This window comes from Haliotis cracherodii, unplaced genomic scaffold (genome assembly GCF_022045235.1).
Source record: "Haliotis cracherodii isolate W230 unplaced genomic scaffold, xgHalCrac1.p SCAF_10, whole genome shotgun sequence".
Taxonomy (NCBI): domain Eukaryota; kingdom Metazoa; phylum Mollusca; class Gastropoda; order Lepetellida; family Haliotidae; genus Haliotis; species Haliotis cracherodii.
The window spans coordinates 11,554,931-11,575,927 of NW_027266265.1; the positions used below are offsets into that span (position 1 = coordinate 11,554,931).

The 20,997-nt window shown below is 40.5% G+C and overlaps 2 protein-coding genes across 2 annotated transcripts in view; one reads left to right on the forward strand and one right to left on the reverse strand.

The window, feature by feature from the left end:
* Window positions 1-12,022, forward strand: part of LOC139454062 (FMRFamide receptor-like) — a 51,592-nt gene extending 39,570 nt beyond the window's left edge. The window contains exon 2 of the mRNA XM_071235555.1: window positions 8,736-12,022. Coding sequence (XP_071091656.1) covers window positions 8,745-9,884 — 1,140 coding nt within the window. The 5' untranslated portion in view covers window positions 8,736-8,744 and the 3' untranslated portion in view covers window positions 9,885-12,022. The remainder of the gene's footprint in view (window positions 1-8,735) is intronic.
* Window positions 1-20,997, reverse strand: part of LOC139454061 (leucine-rich repeat and coiled-coil domain-containing protein 1-like) — a 543,549-nt gene that overhangs the window by 326,657 nt on the left and 195,895 nt on the right. The window lies entirely within an intron of this gene.

The following is a 20,997-nucleotide window of genomic DNA, read 5'->3' on the forward strand; positions in this document are numbered from 1 at the left end:
GACAAATGAGTGACTGAGCGAGTGGTTGAGCAAGTGGGTGGTTTATGAATGAGTAAATGAGCAGGTGATTGGATGAGTGTGTGGATGTTTGTTTGTTTATTGTTTAATGCCGCACTCAGCAATATTCCAGCTATATGACAGTGGTCTGTAAATAATCAAGTCTGGACCAGACTCACAATGTCAATCCAGTGATTGACATCATGAGCATTGATCAACTCAATTGGGATACAATAACATGCCTCAACCAAGTCAGCGAGACTGACCATCCAATCCTGTTAGATGCTTCTTACGACAAGCATAGTCGCCTTTTATGGCAAGCATGGGTTGCTGAAGACTTATTCTACCCCGGATAGTGAGTGGATGAGTGATTAGGTGTTTCCCAGGTGATATCGTAACAATTAAACAACATCACAATGCTTTGCAGACAATTGCGACATCACTGGTTACCATGACAGAACAATGAAATGACATTGCTTATGTCTCTGCTCAGTTATCCATCCACCCACTCAATCACTCTCACTCATCCATCCATCCTTCCTGCCACCCAATCTCTCACTCATCCCTACACATTCACCCCCTTTTCCACTCACTCACTCACTCACTCGCTACAAGAACAATGTACCAAATATCTCAGAAAGATGTAGGGAACTATAGACATTTTCCTTCAACAATCTGAAAGCTAGGTCCGTAATTCCCATCAAACATAAGACTCTATGTAGTTTGTTTGTTTGTTGTTTAATTCCACACTCAGCACTATTCCAGCTATATGATGGCGGTCTGTAAATAATCAAGTCTAGACCAGGCAATCCAGTGATTGATATCATGTGCATCGATCCACACAATATGGGATACGATGACAGGTATCAACCAAGTCAGCGAACCTGACCACCTGATCTCCTCAGTCGCCTCTTACGACAAACATAGTCGCCATTTACAGCAATGTGTTGCTGAAGACCTATTCTAACCCGGATCTTTACGGGTCTATCTATGTAGTAACAACTCAAACAAAACAAGCTGAGGGCCAGACAAAACACATAATTACTCAAGACTTCATAGTCAAAACATCAGTCTTCATAATGAACGCCAAGTGTAAGTCACATGAGAACTTGTTACCAATAACACAAACCATGCATGACATGTCTGATGAGCAAGGTAATAAATGAGAGTTTGTAAAAAAAAAGTGCATTCCAGTTAGGTTTTGTTTCGGTTTCACGGATTTGCTTTGCACGAGAGGAATGTTGTGCATGTTGGGAAGACTGAACAAAAGTAAGAAACTCATAGAAATACATACCAAGAATAACATGAGGAGGGAAATTGTTACTCTTAGCTCACATCGTCACTATATAAGTGCAATAATATTGGACGCGACGTTAAACCCCATTTCACCTCACCTCACCTCTTAGCTCACAGAAACACGCGACATGGGATTATAACTGACAAAGGTTATAATTCCATGTTTTTACTGATATCTCATGACATCTGTTAATGAGGTTATAATTGCATGACATTTGTTAAGGAGATTATAATTGCATATTCACTAGGGATGTTATAACTGATATCTCATGACATCTGTCAATGAGGTTATACTAGCATGACATTTGTTTGGGAGGTTATAATTGACATCTCATGACATCTGTATTTTTGTGGTTATAATTGCATGACATTCGTTAGGGAGGTCATAAATGCATATTCGCTCAGGATGTTATAACTGATATCTCATGATATCCGTTGAGGATATACTTGAATGACATTTGTTAGGGAAGTTATAATTGCAGGATATCTGCTCAAGAGCTTATACCTGACATCTCATGACATCTGTTTTTTAGATTAAAATTGCATGACATTTGTCAAGGAGGTTATAATTGCATGATATCCTCTCAGGAGGTTATAACTGACTAGGCATGACATCCGTTATAATTACATGACAAAGCAAGATTCTTCTCTTTCTAATAACTATATGACATCATGTTTTTCACAAAACACAAGCTTTCATAAGAAATAGTCTCACTTAACACTTACTAGCTGGCATTAACACTGTTTTGAACTTCATATCAGCAATGTCAGCTCTCAGCTTAACATGGCAAGAACACCAAAAGTGATAGACTCAGGAGTGAGTGAGTGAGTTGGTTTTGACACCACTTTGAACAGTATTCCAGTTATATCACCGCGTGTCAGCTTAATGTAGGAGAAAATCCCGAAGTGATTATGGTGTTGACCTAGAAACATAATCAGGGAAAACCTGGATTCGAAGCCATGATCATAGGTTTTAGGCATGCAAAAGCGAATTGTGATGCCTTAGACGACTGGGCCACCCATCCCCTGATAGGCATAGGATCACCAGTTGGACCAATTTGGGAATAAAAAACATGACCAGTGAATCCTGGGAAACAAATTCAAACAAATAAGGAAGGCAGCAAGACATTAAATCAAGTAGTCAAAATTAGTGAACAAAAGGAAAGCGGGAATATCAATGCATCCGATGAATTGAACTGATGAACTCCTGTGATGCTTACAACACAATTTTTGAAACTTCTCACTGGCAATTAGTTAGTAGCAGCCTCATGGCACCAGACCAAATCACCACAATGTAATCAGGACAAAAAAGGGAAAGGAAATTTTCCATTGTTGTATTTCTTCACAGTTGTAAAGGTAATTTAGCAGAAACTTCAAACGTAAGTCTTTAAATTATTCCAAACTATCCCAAATGAACCACAGTAAAGAAGCGATAAAAATATCAAAGTCCGAGTTGGCAATCCCTTCAAGATAGATGGGGATGCGGGACTCTCAGGAATCAAAACAGTGGGACCAATAGCGCCTTGTATAATCAATGTACAAAAATGGCCATTAAGGAAGACATACAGAAAGTGATATGTTCATCTGCAAGTTGATCCACACGATTAAACAACATTGATTGGAATCTGGCGTGTTTGCAAGTCATAAAACAAGTTGTGCGGAAAGCATTACATCGTCATGGATGTGACTGAAACATGACACCTGGGGTGTATTATGCACAACGGCGGCAATTGGAGTAAAGAAATGTCATCCTGATAAGAGTTTCAATAATTTTTACGTGTAATCCAATAGATAGTATCTCCTTTTTATGATGTGGTGCTGTTTGATGTCTCGTAAAGAATCTCATATTCTGAAATGGCGACTTAATGGATCAGGTGGTCAGACTCGGTGACTTGGTGGAGGGCGTGTCATTGTCCCCTGACATGGGTTGCTGCTCATAGAAGGGCTTGTCAAAAAATTGTAATCCTGACTAACTTTCAACAATGGGCCATAACAAAGTGAACTAATCAATTTAGTACATTGTTTGAGCTTACTGAGGAGGATTTCGTCAGATTGAAAAAAGAGATTAGTAACGGGTGATGAAACATGGGTCAACCACTATGATCCCATGTCAAAACATCAATCCATGAAATGGCACCATTGCACTTCTCTGGCACCTATGAAATTCGAGTCTTCGAGATCAGTGAAGAAAGTTATGGCCATTTTATTTCGGGATGCAAAGGGTCTGATCCTTGTTGATTACTTAGAAAGTCAAAAGATGATTACCGGTGCCTACTATGCTGATTTGTTTCATCGCCTGAGAGATCATATCAAAGAAAAGTGGCAGGCAATGCTGACTGCTGGAGTTCTACACTTTCATGACAATGCATGCCTCTTCTCACACACCTTGACTTGCAAAGGTTACTTAATGACAATGTGGATTCAAAGAGCTTCCTCGCCCTCCCTACTCACCAGACCTGGCACCAAGGGAGTTCCACCTGTTTCCTAAACTGAAAGAATACCTTCATGGAAAGCACTATGATGACAGCGATAACCTCAAAGCTGCCATGAATGGGTTTTTCAGAGTGGCTTCAGAAAACTTCTTCCTGACTCGAATTGAAAGGCTTCACTATTGATATGAGAAGAGTATTGAAAAGCAGGGAGATTATGTTGAAAATGAAATGAAAAATACTTTCACAATTGTTAGTTTTGTTCGTTAGGCTCAGAACATTTTGACAAGCCCTTGTAAGATCCATAACTGGATTATCTAGTCCAGACCTGATACTTTTCAGGCTGCCAGCATACAGCTGTGATATTCTTACTGCTGTGATATTCTTACGTTCCATGGCAAAATCAAAAACTATTTGTTTGACAACATATCCTAGCAATCAGTCACATTTCAGACCCCACCGGGATACTAACTATCCCTGTTAAAAGTTGAGTAGTATATATACAATTCTGACAGATTAAACCCTTATTAATTTATTTGAAGAAAAATATGTGAGTGAGTGGAAGTTGTTCAGTTCTGAAGTCAGCTATGTAACAACAGTAATACAGTGGTCTGGTAGTAATTCAATCTGTCTGGCTCAGGCAAACCAGAGACTGGGCTCATTAACAAATGTCCATACCATTTGGGCACGAAACACAATCTGCCCAGCCATCGTCCAATTCTATCATGGAATCACCACAGGGAGACAAGCATGGAGTACTGGGGACCTTTTCTGTACTGCAATCACCATAGAGACAAGCATGGGGTAATGGGGACCTTTTCTGTCCTGCAATCACCACAGAGACAAGCATGGGGTACTGGGGATAAGTATTTTTTTCCAGGTAGCCAAAACAATGGGTATTTTTTAAATTTTGAAATAGGTGAGTCATCAACCTGCTGTCATGTTATGAAATTGATTCCTACTAAAATAATATCACGTAATGTCATGTTTCGCCGAGCATGTTCAGATTTGACCCCGAAACAGGATCTGCTATGCCATAAACCCACTATTTATGAGAAGATCACACACAACAATATTGATCACTGTGTACAAACATAGCGTAACATGTTGAGATTGTAATTCATCACGTCTAGTAATCATTAATCACAAATGGTTCTTTGACAACGCACGTTTTGACCAAGTTTTGAATCTCCTGTTGGCTACCAACCAGGCCTTCTAGCCATTGACTGCACACTGAACATAAATTAACATTTTATCCTGAACCTATATCCAAGAATAGGGGTGGGGTATGTATTATACTCTGTATGATACACAAGAAAATTAATATTTCCATACCATCTCCATTAATCTATATTAAAATCTGTATGTATAACGCTGCACTGTTTGTTTAACGCTGCACTCAGCAATATTCCAGCTGTATGACGGCAGTCTGTAAATAATCGAGTCTGGACCAGACAATCCAGTGCTTGACATCATGAGTCTGACCACCTAATCCTGTAAGTCCCCTCTTCAGACAAGAATGGGTTGCTGTAGAGCAATTCTAACCGAACCTTCCCACCGGCATGACAGAAAAAGGGTGTTACAACCATCATTATGATGTTATGATATCCATACATGCTAGCCAACTGACTACCATATGACCCGTGAAGATTCCGGGGTAAAATAGGTCTTCAGCAGCCCATGCTTGCCGTAAAAGGTGACTATGCTTGTCGTAAAAGGCGACTAACATGATCGGGTGGTCAGGCTCGCTGACTTGGTTGATGCATGTCATTGATCCCAATTGTGTGGATCGATGCTCTTGATATTAATCACTGGATTGTCTGGTCCAGACTCGATTATTTACAGACCGCCGTCATATAGCTGGAATATTGCTGAGTGCGGCGTTAAACAACAAACAAAACCAAAAGACTACCATATATACCGGATATAGGCCAAGATTTCACATAAAAGTCCAAGGCATAAAAAATAGGGCTGGCTAATACCTTTGACCAATGTTCTTTAACAGTATTTCGCGAGGCACCAGTAAACAGTGATTAATGATAGAAATCTGCCACTAAATATTTTCGCAGTCCATTGCCTGACTATATAATACTGTAAATTAATTCGAAGAAATATTATTACTAACCTTTAAAAAAAACTCACATTCTATACTTTTGAATCATGCTTGGTGAAAAATATATGTAACACTTAAATAAAGTGGCAAATCATCAGTGATTAAAAAGTGCTCAGCCATGCTTGAGAGGGAGAATTGATGACATATTCTGTATTTTCAGATTAAAGTTAATGCTTTAAAGAAATTTGATTATGAATTCTGTTTTCAAAAGATGGCTACTGGCCAATCAGAGAGCTAGATTTCTTAATGAGTAATAATGAAAATGTTTCGATACAATGGCCACTGATTATTTCTACCCTGTCCTCGTCTCCCACATTCTCTCTCAATGTTGTCATTCCCTAAATGAAACAACAACAAACAGGTCTATTTTCCAAACAACTTTACTTAATTGCTTTGTGGCAATGTAACAGAAATGTTATGAAATCAATAGCGATTGTGAATAAATCAGATATGAAGGAGGTCAAGCAAGCACACAGATATATAGTCTAACCTCAGGATGATATTCAATGGATATGAGTTGTCATATTTGTTATGGTTTAGTTCTGAGAACATCCATTCAGGATTGACTGTAGCAATACTCCAGTGATATCACACAAATACTAAAATGAAGAAGAAGAAGTGATGAATCAATATTCTGTGGAAAACATGACATCGTCACTCAAGAAATGATGACTTGTGGTTAACATTAGGGCTGTTACAATTCACTGGCGTATTCGGTGAATCGAACCGTATTCATTCATGAATTGAATTCGTTATTCGTGGTCACTAGAATCAAATATTTACAAAAATGCAGTCATGTGCATTTACATACCCTGTACCTAAAAATATCCACAAGAACATATTACACGCACAGATTTCTTTAAAGACAACACTGTGGTCACTGGTCATTGTCGTAATTGAGCAGATACTAGTTCCTGGATAAGTGCAGTATATAAATGTATGATATATTAATAATTAACTAACCATATCAAATAATTTATGTTGTATTTTGTCACTGAATATAACAAATAATACATCAACTGCTGACTTGTTATTGTATTCGTGAATAAATATTTGTATTCGTTACCCTATATTTGTGCTACGAATCATATTTGCCTCATAGCGTATTCGTTGCAGCCCTAGTTAACATTGTATTCAAAATTATTTTATTTACAATGGGATGTACATGTGTGTATGTGTTGCTTCTACTGGACCAGAATAATGCTGGTGTTATGGTGCTAGCCCACTGAGATACAAATGCGCAGTATATCGACTATTTCTGCCCCCTGTGAAATTTCCAATTCAAGAACAATTGATGAACAGTTTGTGAACATTAAATGGCACAATAAGTTCATCAACAGTTCAGAACTCCCTCTCACAGGGGGTAAAACAACTTCTGGTTTATTGCATGTAGCGACGTTTCGATTTACATTCTTACACCATTATCAAGCAGGAGTGACTAAAACCAAGTTATGAGAGGTATATATATGAGTGAGTGAGTGAGTGAGTTGGGTTTGACGCCGCTTTTAACAGTATTCCAGTAATATCACAGTGTGTCAGCTTAATGTGGGAGGAAAGCCCGAAGTGATGCAGGTCTCAGACGTTAAACCCAACTCACTCACTCACTCTTATGTCACTTTCAATACATTGTAATTTGTATGTGTAACATGTTTGGGAGAGGCACTCAGATAAGCAAAATTTGCTTGTTTGCCAATCCCTCCACTTTACGGAAATAAATATGTTTATATCAAGGTATACTCAATAACTGAAGAAATTGTATAGGGGAATATATATATTGTATATTTCGTGTCACAAACCCTCTTTATAATATTTCACCAACCTACTTCTATTGTTGATAAAAATCAGTTTTATTAAACACAGCAATAAACAATTTCCACATGTTCCATTTTTACATTGGAAAAGTGATGCAGGGCTTGGCAGTTTAACTCTTTGAAAACAACCATGAGCACGGGTACGACAAACCTTGAAATATAATCAGGGCAAATCAGGTTTCAAACTCACATAACCTTGTGTCTAAAAAACAAATTGTTTTAATGACCATACAGTGAATAAGAAATGCATTTTACAATAATTCTTGTCAAGCAATTAATGCTATACCTCATTTTATGTCCCTGCATATCTCATAAATCTGTGATTCTGACATCAAAAGTTTAATCAACAAAGTATTATGTATTTCACAATCAAGTGAATGAGTTGGCTTTAACACCACTTTGAACAGTGTTCTAGTTATATAACCATCTCCATTTCCAGACCATCTCCAGACCAATTTCATTTCATGTTTCACTGATTCTAACTCCAATAGAAACATGAAGCATTCGGGAACAATGAATAAACAAATATTTATTTTAAAAACAATTACTTAAAGATTTTCTGACTTGTATTCATAACAATTCTCTCTTGGCTCATAAACACCCGCCTGTGTTTTTAATCTTGGGAGGAGCGACCTGGAGAGATGAAACATAATCAAAAGGTCAATGTAAGTTTTATATCATAGGTTACAAGGTATGCATATTTCCCTTTACATCACAATATGGCTGAAATATTGCTGATGTGACGTTAAATCTTAACTCGATCACTCCCTTAACAGATTGTCTTTTTGGGAAAGGTTTTTGGCTAAACAGGCAGATGTGTAAAACGAGCAATTAAATTGGTCTGGGCTTACAATATCTTTCCCAAATTCTGCCAACTGTACGTATAATTGGATTGGGAAATAATGAAATCAGGAGATTTGCACATGCGCAGAGGTCATATCTTTCAACAGTAGGGGAGATAACTCAATTAAGGAACAAACATACCACTAATCGTATTTTCCCCCTTGTGATCACCTGCAAGCAGGTGAAATAGGTCAATCATATACTTGGGGGAATGTTTAAGTAATGATTTAACCTTTTATATTCCAGGTTATCACAATGGAGGACTTCAACAAGACGTTCCAGTTCGTCATACTGAACCTGACCACCATCGTGCCCAGCAATGCCGACAACAGGACATATGGACTAAGCAAAGAGTTCCGGATGGAACTCAACACATTTAAATTCTGCATGCTTGGCATCATTGGTAACACCCTGGCTGTGTTTGGACTGCTTGCCAACACATTATCAATCATAGTTCTCCGACACCGAAAAATGCGTTCCTCCACAGCGTATTACCTTGTGACTCTGGCAATCTACGACAATGTCATTCTGGTCGCCATGGTGGTGTTCTTCGGCCTGCCAGCTTTGTATGAGAGCATGGAACCTAGCATCTTGGAGAGTTACCATTTCAACTACAGTTATGCCATGCCAATTGTATACCCTGTGTCGCTGGCTGCTCAAATGGCTTCCATATATACCTGTGTTGCCTTTACCATTGAGCGCTACATTGCTGTATGTCACCCACTGCATGCAGCTAACACATGCACTAAATCACGGGCAAAGAAAGCGATGCTACTCATCTTCCTGTGGTCTATACTCTACAACATACCTAGGTACTTCCATTACAGAGTCGACACAAAATGGGTGGATGAGAAAAACAGAACACAAGCTATTGCCAAGGAAACAGAATTTGGCAGTGATACTGTTTTCCGGCAAGTCTATTTGATATACTTCCAATTAATTTTCATGTTTCTGATTCCATTCTCCATCCTCATGATTCTCAACTCTGCCTTGATACGAGCGCTCAGACATTCTCATCAGCAGCGACAGCAAATGTCCAATTCTGCTGCTCGGGAACATAACCTAACCATCATGTTGGTGGCCGTCATCGTTTTGTTCCTCGTCTGCCAGTTTCCCTCAATCATTGACAACATTCTCATGGCCTCCACGGAGAGAGGACAACTCGTTAGCAACATGCACTACAACAAATTCTATGTCATGTGTACCTTCATGGTGGAAATCAACTCCGCAACAAACTTCATCATGTACTGTGTGTTTGGTAAAAAGTTCCGTATGGTGTTTCTACATATCTTTGGATGCAAGAAGGGGCAGAGGACGCTTCAGTATCGCAGTACGTTGTATAACACTCGAACAAACGGATTACGATCTTGTGACATGGAAGTATCATTAGTATGACTAGGCAGATGGTCCAAGATACCAAAGGGAAAAAAAGTTGTTTTTAAAGATGTTTTTGATGAGATTCCATAACTCTATCTTAATCTTAAATTTAATTATTTTAAAATACAAAAAATCCCAGTGTAATATGAATATTGAGAAGTGAATATTGGTAAAAACAAGTTCTGTCAAACCAGGAAACAAATGCGACGAAACCATTTCTACAATCATAAACAAAAGTGTCAAAACCCTTTCCAGAGACAAAAGATACCTCTGAAAAAAGCAGACTTCATCGTACGATTCTAGCTGTATCATGAACATGTGTTTATGAATCGCTATCAAAAAGTGATGATACCAGGTGTTTGTGAAAAGGTGAGCAAGGATAGTACATGAACTTGCTGGACCTTTCTGTGATACCCATTGCTTCTCTATGTCCCTATGTGTGTCAAACCTACATGGGGATCACATATAAGGGTAGGAATATTCTCACTACTGAGTGAGTAGAGCCACATTGAGCAGCATTTCAATCTAATTTCAGTTGAATTGCGGCGTGTCAGCTTAATGTGGGACGAAAGCCCAAAGTGACACAGGTATTCGATCATCTCTTCAAAGACAAGTGGATTCTGGAACAGCAAGGGGACGCAACTTTGCATTACAAAAAATAGCGACACTTAGCTGTGGCCTGAAAATCTTTGAAGAATAGTATATCCAGAGGTCGGTAACAATCAGAAGATGTCCATCCATAGATTACATAATATAATTTAAAGATAACTATTACAGCAACTACATAAAGATGTCGCCCTCTCATCCATCTATCCAAAACACACTTCACTCACTCGCCATCTCTGTGGCCCAAATTTTCGAAACTACAGCATATGTCAGACTAATAACTTTTATTTCTTGGGGTACATATGTTTGGAAAAATCCTGGGTACCATTCCACAAAGTGATCTTTGTGCTAAGACAAACATAACTCCCATATTTTAACATAGACTTACGGTAGTCGTAGCACTAAGATCAACATAACTACCATACTTTAACATAGACTTACGGTAGTCGTAGCACTAAGATGAACATAACTCTTAAATTTTAACATAGACTTACAGTAGTCGTTACACTAAGATGAACATAACTCCCATACTTTAACATAGACTTACGGTAGTCATAGCACTAAGATAAACATAACTCCCATACTTTAGCATAGACTTACGGTAGTCGCAGCACTAAGATAAACATAACTCCCATACTTTAACATAGACTTACAGTAGTCGTTACACTAAGATGAACATAACTCCCATGCTTTAACATAGACTTACGGTAGTCGCAGCACTAAGATAAACATAACTCCCATACTTTAGCATAGACTTACGGTAGTCGTAGCACTAAGATGAACATAACTCCCATACTTTAACACAGACTTACGGTAGTCGCAGCACTAAGATAAACATAACTCCCATACTTTAGCATAGACTTACGGTAGTCGCAGCATTAAGATGAACATAACTCCCATACTTTAACATAGACTTATGGTAGTCGTAGCACTAAGATGAACATAACTCCCATACTTTAACACAGACTTACGGTAGTCGTAGCACTAAGATAAACATAACTCCCATACTTTAACATAGACTTATGGTAGTCACAGCACTAAGATGAACATAACTCCCATACTTTAACACAGACTTACGGTAGTCGTAGTACTAAGATGAACATAACTCCCATACTTTAGCATAGACTTACGGTTGTCGCAGCACTAAGATAAACATAACTCCCATACTTTAACATAGACTTATGGTAGTCGCAGCACTAAGATAAACATAACTCCCATACTTTAACATAGACTTACGGTAGTCGCAGCACTAAGATAAACATTTAACACAGGCTTATAGTAGTTGTAATGCTAAGATCCCTTTGTGGAAGATGGCCATGGTCAGTAGGTGAAAGACATCATAAACCAATTTCTTTGTTATCTGAAGATGTTGCCATGTGTGGAGTGTTAGTGTAAGTTGCCTCATCATCAAACCTACATTACCTAGTGTCCTGCAGTTCATCTATTGTTTGTTTTTGTGCTGAACACGTTATTTCACACTCGGATAAATAAAAAAAAAAGGTGCTTAAGAAATAATTTGTCTTTCCAATTGTAGAATCTGTAAACCAATGATGACAATCTTACCTGACTATTGCACTCACGTTACCAGTGTGGCAGTCAATAGTTTTCAAAGGGCTGTAAAAACAACCACAAATGTTTGCCAATAGGAAGGATGTATCAGGCAAATGATTAAACAAATACATCTTCAAAACAAATATATCTTCAAAACAAATACATCTTCAAAACAAATACATCTTCAAAACAAATACATCTTCAAAACAAATACATCTTCAAAACAGACCCATGAAGATATGGGTTAGAATAGGTCTTCAGCAACCCATGCCTGTCATAAAAGGCGACTATGCTTGTCATAAAAGGTAACTAACAGAATCAGTTGGTCAGGCTCGCTGACTTGGTTGATGCATGTCATTGTATCCAATTGCATAGATGGATGCTCATGTCAATCACTTGATTGTCTGGTCCAGACTCGATTATTTACAGAATGCCATCATAAAGCTGGAATATTGCTGAGTGCTGCATTAAACAACAAGGTGAAGGTGAAGGTGAAATTGGGTTTAATGTCACATCCAAGATTATTGCACTTATATAGCGACGTACATGCACGTGTGTGTGTGTGTGGCTGCTTGTACTAGTCTGGACTGATGCCGATTAATAGTGCTAGCCCACTGAGATACCATGCCACAGTTTAACATGATTATTGTTTGTTGTTTTGTTGTTCAACGCCGCACTCAGCAATATTCCAGCTATATGACGGCGGTCTGTAAATAATCGAGTCTGGACCAGACAATCCAATGATTAATATCATGAGCATCGATCCACACAATTGGGATCGATGACATGCATCAACCAAGTCAGCGAGCCAGACCACCCGATCCCGTTAGTCGCCTTTTTCGACAAGCATAGTCACCTTTTACGGCAAGCATGGGTTGCTGAAGATCTATTCTACCCCGGAATCTTCACGGGACTTTAACATGATTACCCCACTCAGACACAGTATACTGACACTGAGCCAACCAGTCCTTGCTTTAGCCCCTCAATGCCGAGCGCCAGACAGGGTAACAACAAGTACCATTAAACAACAAACAAACAAAACAACATCCTCAAAACATAAACAAAGTCAAGCTGCTTTCAGCAGTGAGTTGTGAAAACAACTCTACCATGGTAAGGGATCAGTACAACAGACAGCCCATTGATCACTGTAGTGGAACCAAGTGGATGGTGGGGGATGATTTCATTTGGCAAAAACCTACAGAAAATTAAGTGAGTTAGAAAGTGAATATTCCTTATGGGAGACTATGCCCCATGATATAGTGCCAATATGCAGTCAAGATCTCAATGTTGCCCTCAGTTCCCTGTTTGGAACTGAGACTGCATATATCGTATGTATAAGGGGCCATCTTTAACTGACTTGACTGACAATCATAAGATGTAAGGTATCAGATACACAAGTTGTATTGGGGTCCCTTCACTTACATGGCGTCTATTTTTCACTAATTAAGAAACCAGAAACGTGTGATAATCCCCAGACAGTATGTTTGGGGGTATAGTCTATTCCATATACACGGGACTCAATTTATTCTGTGTGATAACAAAGGATTGACATACGCTTTCATTCACAAATGCTTAACACTGAACCGTTGAGTACAATTGCAACATATTGCAAATAACATCTCAATAAGATGACTTCCAACCACTCATTTATTTAAACCAATAGGATAGTGAGTACTTAAACTAAACTACAGCTCACTTGATATCATCAGTTGAGTATTTGTAAGCGCTAGCTTACTCCATATTCATGAGTGTGGCATTGGTGGCTGTGTTGGATCTAGTTAAAATACATACTATAACTCCGTATTCACTTAGGCAGTACAGAGAATCCCTATAAATCCTTGCAGGGTGACAGGTAAGTGAAGTACACCCACCAGGTTGGAGGGAATATTGGTTTTCGAGACAGGATAATTTTTCCATCACTGCTTCAAAACACACAATACACTTCTGAAAATTCACCTGAAAATTATTCGCTCTTTACGACACATATTTTTTCAGGATATCCTCCATGTCGAGTGAAACATTTTATTTAATGGAAAAAAATATATTTCTGTCAAAAAGTCAGTCCATTACAATATCAAAACACAAGCTGATGAATGCTACTGTCCCTTTGATACAAGCAACTGATGAATGTCCCTAACCCTTTGATACAAGCAACTGATGAATGTCCCTTACCCTTTGATACAAGCAACTGAAGAATGCCCCTAACCCTTTGATACAAGCAGCTGATGAATGTCCCTAACCCTTTGATACAAGCAACTGATGAATGTCCCTAACCCTTTGATACAAGCAACTGATGAATGCCCCTAACCCTTTGATACAAGCAGCTGATGAATGTCCCTTACCCTTTGATACAAGCAACTGATGAATGTCCCTTACCCTTTGATACAAGCAACTGATGAATGTCCCTAACCCTTTGATACAAGCAACTGATGAATGTCCCTAACCCTTTGATACAAGCAACTGATGAATGTCCCTAACCCTTTGATACAAGCAACTGATGAATGTCTCTTACCCTTTGATACAAGCAACTGAAGAATGCCCCTAACCCTTTGATACAAGCAGCTGATGAATGTCCCTAACCCTTTGATACAAGCAACTGATGAATGTCCCTAACCCTTTGATACAAGCAACTGATGAATGTCCCTAACCCTTTGATACAAGCAACTGATGAATGTCCCTAACCATTTGATACAAGCAACTGATGAATGTCCCTTACCCTTTGATACAAGCAACTGAAGAATGCTCCTAACCCTTTGATACAAGCAACTGATGAATGTCCCTAACCCTTTGATACAAGCAACTGATGAATGTCCCTAACCCTTTGATACAAGCAACTGAAGAATGCCACAGACCAGGAAAACTAGTGACTAAAAGCATGAGCTACAATCCATGCCATGGTGGGCACAGTGAGCCACAATCCATGACATGGTGAGCCACAATCCATGCCATGAAGGGCATGGTTAACCACAATCCATGCCATGGTGGGCACAGTGAGCCACAATCCATGCCATGGTCGGCACGGTGAGCCACAATCCATGCCATGGTGGGCACAGTGAGCCACAATCCATGCCATGGTGGGCACGGTGAGCCACAATGCATGCCATGGTGGGCACGGTGAGCCACAATCCATGCCATGGTGGGCACAGTGAGACACAATCCATGCCATGGTGGGCACAGTGAGCCTCAATCCATGCCATGGTTGGCACGGTGAGCCACAATCCATGCCATGGTGGGCATGGTGAGACACAATCAGCCAAGTGACAGCTAGAGCCTAACATCGATCCTGTTCTGATGTCAGCCCTTATAAAAGGCGTGGAATACTGGAAACCACTTGTTCCACCAATTCCCCATGGAGTAACAGTTTAAGGACAGCTATTATGAATTCTGGATGCAAACAAATACCATCAATTTTGTCTGTAAATGTCAGAACGTGGCAGGAACCCAACCACTACTACTTTCAATGATGGCCAGTGTGCTTGGGAAACTTTCTATGTCAAATTGAAATTTGTCCCTCAGGATACCATAATCTGGCTGTGAAAAAAACTGTTCACATCCTTTTCTTCATTAGGCAATCAATGTGCGAAATATCTTGTCAATGGCATCTATTTTCCCCCTTCCAGTCATACACCAAGCATAAAAAGGATGATAAATTTCATTAGCTTTTCCATAAACGACACCAATTTCCTCCAAATGAGACATAATTAAGACCCAAAATTGAATTCTGAACTTTTAAAGATTGAAATTGATTTTCTGCTACTTGGGAGAAGTTTACTGATTTTCTTTTTTTTTAAACTTATGTCACATTCTAAAATGTTTTCAGTGACCTTAACCGGTCAATGCTTACTTTTTACCATATTATTACAATTATTTATAGCCAAATAGGCAGCTGTCTAGAATCCATTTGAAAAACTGTTTGTGATATTTTCTAAGGTGACATCTCTTTGAATTTTTTCAAAAATGATTTGGTAAAACAAATTTTCTGTAACCTTAGTACTTCTATGATTAATTCTACAAAAAGATTATCAAAGACGTTTCTCCATTTTTTCAACACAAATACAATCAATTAAGATGGTTATTAAACATCTGTATCCTAAGGTACAAAAACAGAATGTCATATATTGCATAGAAGCGACGTTCATAAAAGCAATCATAGTGGAATATCAATTGCAACAAGAGTCATCAGGAGATGACATATCCCACGATCTGGTGCAATCTGGAAAGAGAGTTTGGCCATATATACCTTTGCCTCATTTCCATTGGATACCTTTGTCCAACATGGCCTTGACTGCGTTTGGGCAAATAAAGCAACCACAAAAAAGACACCATACAAATTATTGTGACACTGCATTTATTTCAAATGGTTATCTAAAAAGAAAAGATTAGTAATTCTATTACAATTTTCTCTTTTCTAACATAATTTTAGTACCTGTCATGCATATCCCAATGCTATCAATGCTTACTTTACTGTCCCATAGATATTCAGATTATCCTGTGATCAGACCAGTATGGTTCTGAAGTTCCAGGCTAAAACACATGTATAAATTCTCTACAGATTAATTATTTTCAACAAATTGACTGAACAAAGTGAAAAGCTGTCTTATTTGCTTACATGACAAGTTAAGAAAAGAAAAAAATACTGTTCAGTTTCTAAAACAATCCCCAGTGGTCAAAAGGCACCAGTTCACCTTTTCAGTAAAAGTCAAACATGTCATGAAAATAAAATAATTTAAAAATGTAAAAAATCCCAAATTATTAAAAAGCAAAAGTTCACCATCAGCATGTTTCATAGAAATATTTAATGGTTTGGGAGTTCTGCTCAGGAAACGGAAAACGGACATTTGACAGATGGACATCCAGACACACTGATGGACGGACAATTGGACGATTGGACAGGCTGATTGCTGTATCCCCCCCCTGTTGGAAGAATCTTATTCATTAACAAACATGTACAATCAGTTTGTGAAGTAGTGTATTGTCTAATCCACAAGGTTAATCGAGCATGGATGGCCCAGTCGTCTGAGGAGCTGTAATTTGATATGCATAGTTGTGCCAGAAACCTATGGTCATGGGTTTGAATCCCACTTTACCCTGATGATGTTTCTAGGTTTGCCAGCATGCCAAAGAACTGCATCATTTCGGGATTTCCTCCCACTTGAACCAACCAACTCACTAACTATCCCACAAATTTGAGTTAGTGAATGAGTCAAGTTTTAGGCTGCTTTTAGCAGTATTTCAGTTACATGACAACATCCCAGCCTTATGTGGGAAGAAAACCTGAAGAGAGGTTGCAGATGTCAACAACTTCGGTGAAGCCATACATGGGTATAGTGGTGATGAACCAAGGGTCATTATAGGAGCTGATCTAGGATTGAAACCCATGACCAGTAAATCATTGAATGATAATGTATTCAGTTCTAAACAGACTACAACCAACCAATAAATTATCCTAAAAACAATTGGGGAAATACATCTTAAAGTATTGGAGCTGCAACCGTAAATGTACAAACATCAATCTGAAGAGCAAGACCCTTGTCCATGTTCCACACAGCTATTGTATGAAAAATGTCTTAAATCTTTCATAAAGTGTTAGAGTTACGACAATCACTGCACAAAAATCAGTCTGAAGAACAAGATCTCCGTCCTGGGCTCCACAGAGCAATCTGAATGCTATTGTAGCAGGTTGTAGAATCATTCAACAGATAACACCTTTACTTCGTCAGTGTAGCAGAGCGTGGAGTCATCCCACAGATGACATCCTTACCTTGTCAGTGTAGCAGGGTGTGGAGACATCCCACAGATGACATGGATCCTTACCTTGTCAGTGTACCAGGGTGTGGAGTCATCCCACAGATGACATCCGTACCTTGTCAGTGTAGCAGGGTGTGGAGTCATTCCACAGATGACATCCTTACCTTGTCAGTCTTGCAGGGTGTGGAGTCATCCCACAGATGACATCCTTACCTTGTCAGTCTAGCAGGGTGTGGAGTCATCCCACAGATGACATCCTTACCTTGTCAGTGTAGCAGGGTGTGGAGTCATTCCACAGATGACATCCTTACCTTGTCAGTCTAGCAGGGTGTGGAGTCATCCCACAGATGACATCCTTACCTTGTCAGTCTAGCAGGGTGTGGAGTCATTCCACAGATGACATCCTTACCTTGTCAGTCTAGCAGGGTGTGGAGTCATCCCACAGATGACATCCGTACCTTGTCAGTGTAGCAGGGTGTGGAGTCATTCCACAGATGACATCCATACCTTGTCAGTCTAGCAGGGTGTGGAGTCATTCCACAGATGACATCCTTACCTTGTCAGTCTAGCAGGGTGTGGAGTCATTCCACAGATGACATCCTTACCTTGTCAGTCTAGCAGGTTGTAGAATCATTCAACAGATAACACCTTTACTTCGTCAGTGTAGCAGAGCGTGGAGTCATCCCACAGATGACATCCTTACCTTGTCAGTGTAGCAGGGTGTGGAGACATCCCACAGATGACATGGATCCTTACCTTGTCAGTGTACCAGGGTGTGGAGTCATCCCACAGATGACATCCGTACCTTGTCAGTGTAGCAGGGTGTGGAGTCATTCCACAGATGACATCCTTACCTTGTCAGTCTTGCAGGGTGTGGAGTCATCCCACAGATGACATCCTTACCTTGTCAGTCTAGCAGGGTGTGGAGTCATCCCACAGATGACATCCTTACCTTGTCAGTGTAGCAGGGTGTGGAGTCATTCCACAGATGACATCCTTACCTTGTCAGTCTAGCAGGGTGTGGAGTCATTCCACAGATGACATCCTTACCTTGTCAGTCTAGCAGGGTGTGGAGTCATCCCACAGATGACATCCGTACCTTGTCAGTGTAGCAGGGTGTGGAGTCATTCCACAGATGACATCCATACCTTGTCAGTCTAGCAGGGTGTGGAGTCATTCCACAGATGACATCCTTACCTTGTCAGTCTAGCAGGGTGTGGAGTCATTCCACAGGTGACATCCTTACCTTGTCAGTCTAGCAGGGTGTGGAGTCATTCCACAGGTGACATCCTTACCTTGTCAGTCTAGCAGGGTGTGGAGTCATTCCACAGATGACATCCTTACCTTGTCAGTCTAGCAGGGTGTGGAGTCATTCCACAGATGACATCCGTACCTTGTCAGTCTAGCAGGGTGTGGAGTCATCCCACAGATGACATCCGTACCTTGTCAGTCTAGCAGGGTGTGGAGTCATCCCACAGATGACATCCGTACCTTGTCAGTGTAGCAGGGTGTGGAGTCATTCCACAGATGACATCCTTACCTTGTCAGTCTTGCAGGGTGTGGAGTCATCCCACAGATGACATCCTTACCTTGTCAGTCTAGCAGGGTGTGGAGTCATCCCACAGATGACATCCTTACCTTGTCAGTGTAGCAGGGTGTGGAGTCATTCCACAGATGACATCCTTACCTTGTCAGTCTAGCAGGGTGTGGAGTCATCCCACAGATGACATCCTTACCTTGTCAGTCTAGCAGGGTGTGGAGTCATTCCACAGATGACATCCTTACCTTGTCAGTCTAGCAGGGTGTGGAGTCATCCCACAGATGACATCCGTACCTTGTCAGTGTAGCAGGGTGTGGAGTCATTCCACAGATGACATCCATACCTTGTCAGTCTAGCAGGGTGTGGAGTCATTCCACAGATGACATCCTTACCTTGTCAGTCTAGCAGGGTGTGGAGTCATTCCACAGATGACATCCTTACCTTGTCAGTCTAGCAGGTTGTAGAATCATTCAACAGATAACACCTTTACTTCGTCAGTGTAGCAGAGCGTGGAGTCATCCCACAGATGACATCCTTACCTTGTCAGTGTAGCAGGGTGTGGAGACATCCCACAGATGACATGGATCCTTACCTTGTCAGTGTACCAGGGTGTGGAGTCATCCCACAGATGACATCCGTACCTTGTCAGTGTAGCAGGGTGTGGAGTCATTCCACAGATGACATCCTTACCTTGTCAGTCTTGCAGGGTGTGGAGTCATCCCACAGATGACATCCTTACCTTGTCAGTCTAGCAGGGTGTGGAGTCATCCCACAGATGACATCCTTACCTTGTCAGTGTAGCAGGGTGTGGAGTCATTCCACAGATGACATCCTTACCTTGTCAGTCTAGCAGGGTGTGGAGTCATTCCACAGATGACATCCTTACCTTGTCAGTCTAGCAGGGTGTGGAGTCATCCCACAGATGACATCCGTACCTTGTCAGTGTAGCAGGGTGTGGAGTCATTCCACAGATGACATCCATACCTTGTCAGTCTAGCAGGGTGTGGAGTCATTCCACAGATGACATCCTTACCTTGTCAGTCTAGCAGGGTGTGGAGTCATTCCACAGGTGACATCCTTACCTTGTCAGTCTAGCAGGGTGTGGAGTCATTCCACAGATGACATCCTTACCTTGTCAGTCTAGCAGGGTGTGGAGTCATTCCACAGATGACATCCGTACCTTGTCAGTCTAGCAGGGTGTGGAGTCATCCCACAGATGACATCCGTACCTTGTCAGTCTAGCAGGGTGTGGAGACATCCCACAGATGACATCCTTACCTTGTCAGTCTAGGTGGGTGTGGAGTCATCCCACAGATGACATCCTTACCTTGTCAGTCTAGCAGGGTGTGGAGTCATTCCACAGATGACATCCTTACCTTGTCAGTCTAGCAGGGTGTGGAGTCATCCCACAGATGATATCCTTACCTTGTCAGTCTAGCAGGGTGTGGAGTCATTCAACAGATGACATCCTTACCTTGTCAGTCTAGCAGGGTGTGGAGTCATTCCACAGATGACATCCTTACCTTGTCAGTCTAGCAGGGTGTGGAGTCATTCAACAGATGACATCCTTACCTTGTCAGTGTAGCAGGGTGTGGAGTCATTCCACAGATGACATCCTTACCTTGTCAGTCTAGCAGGGTGTGGAGTCATTCCACAGATGACATCCGTACCTTGTCAGTCTAGCAG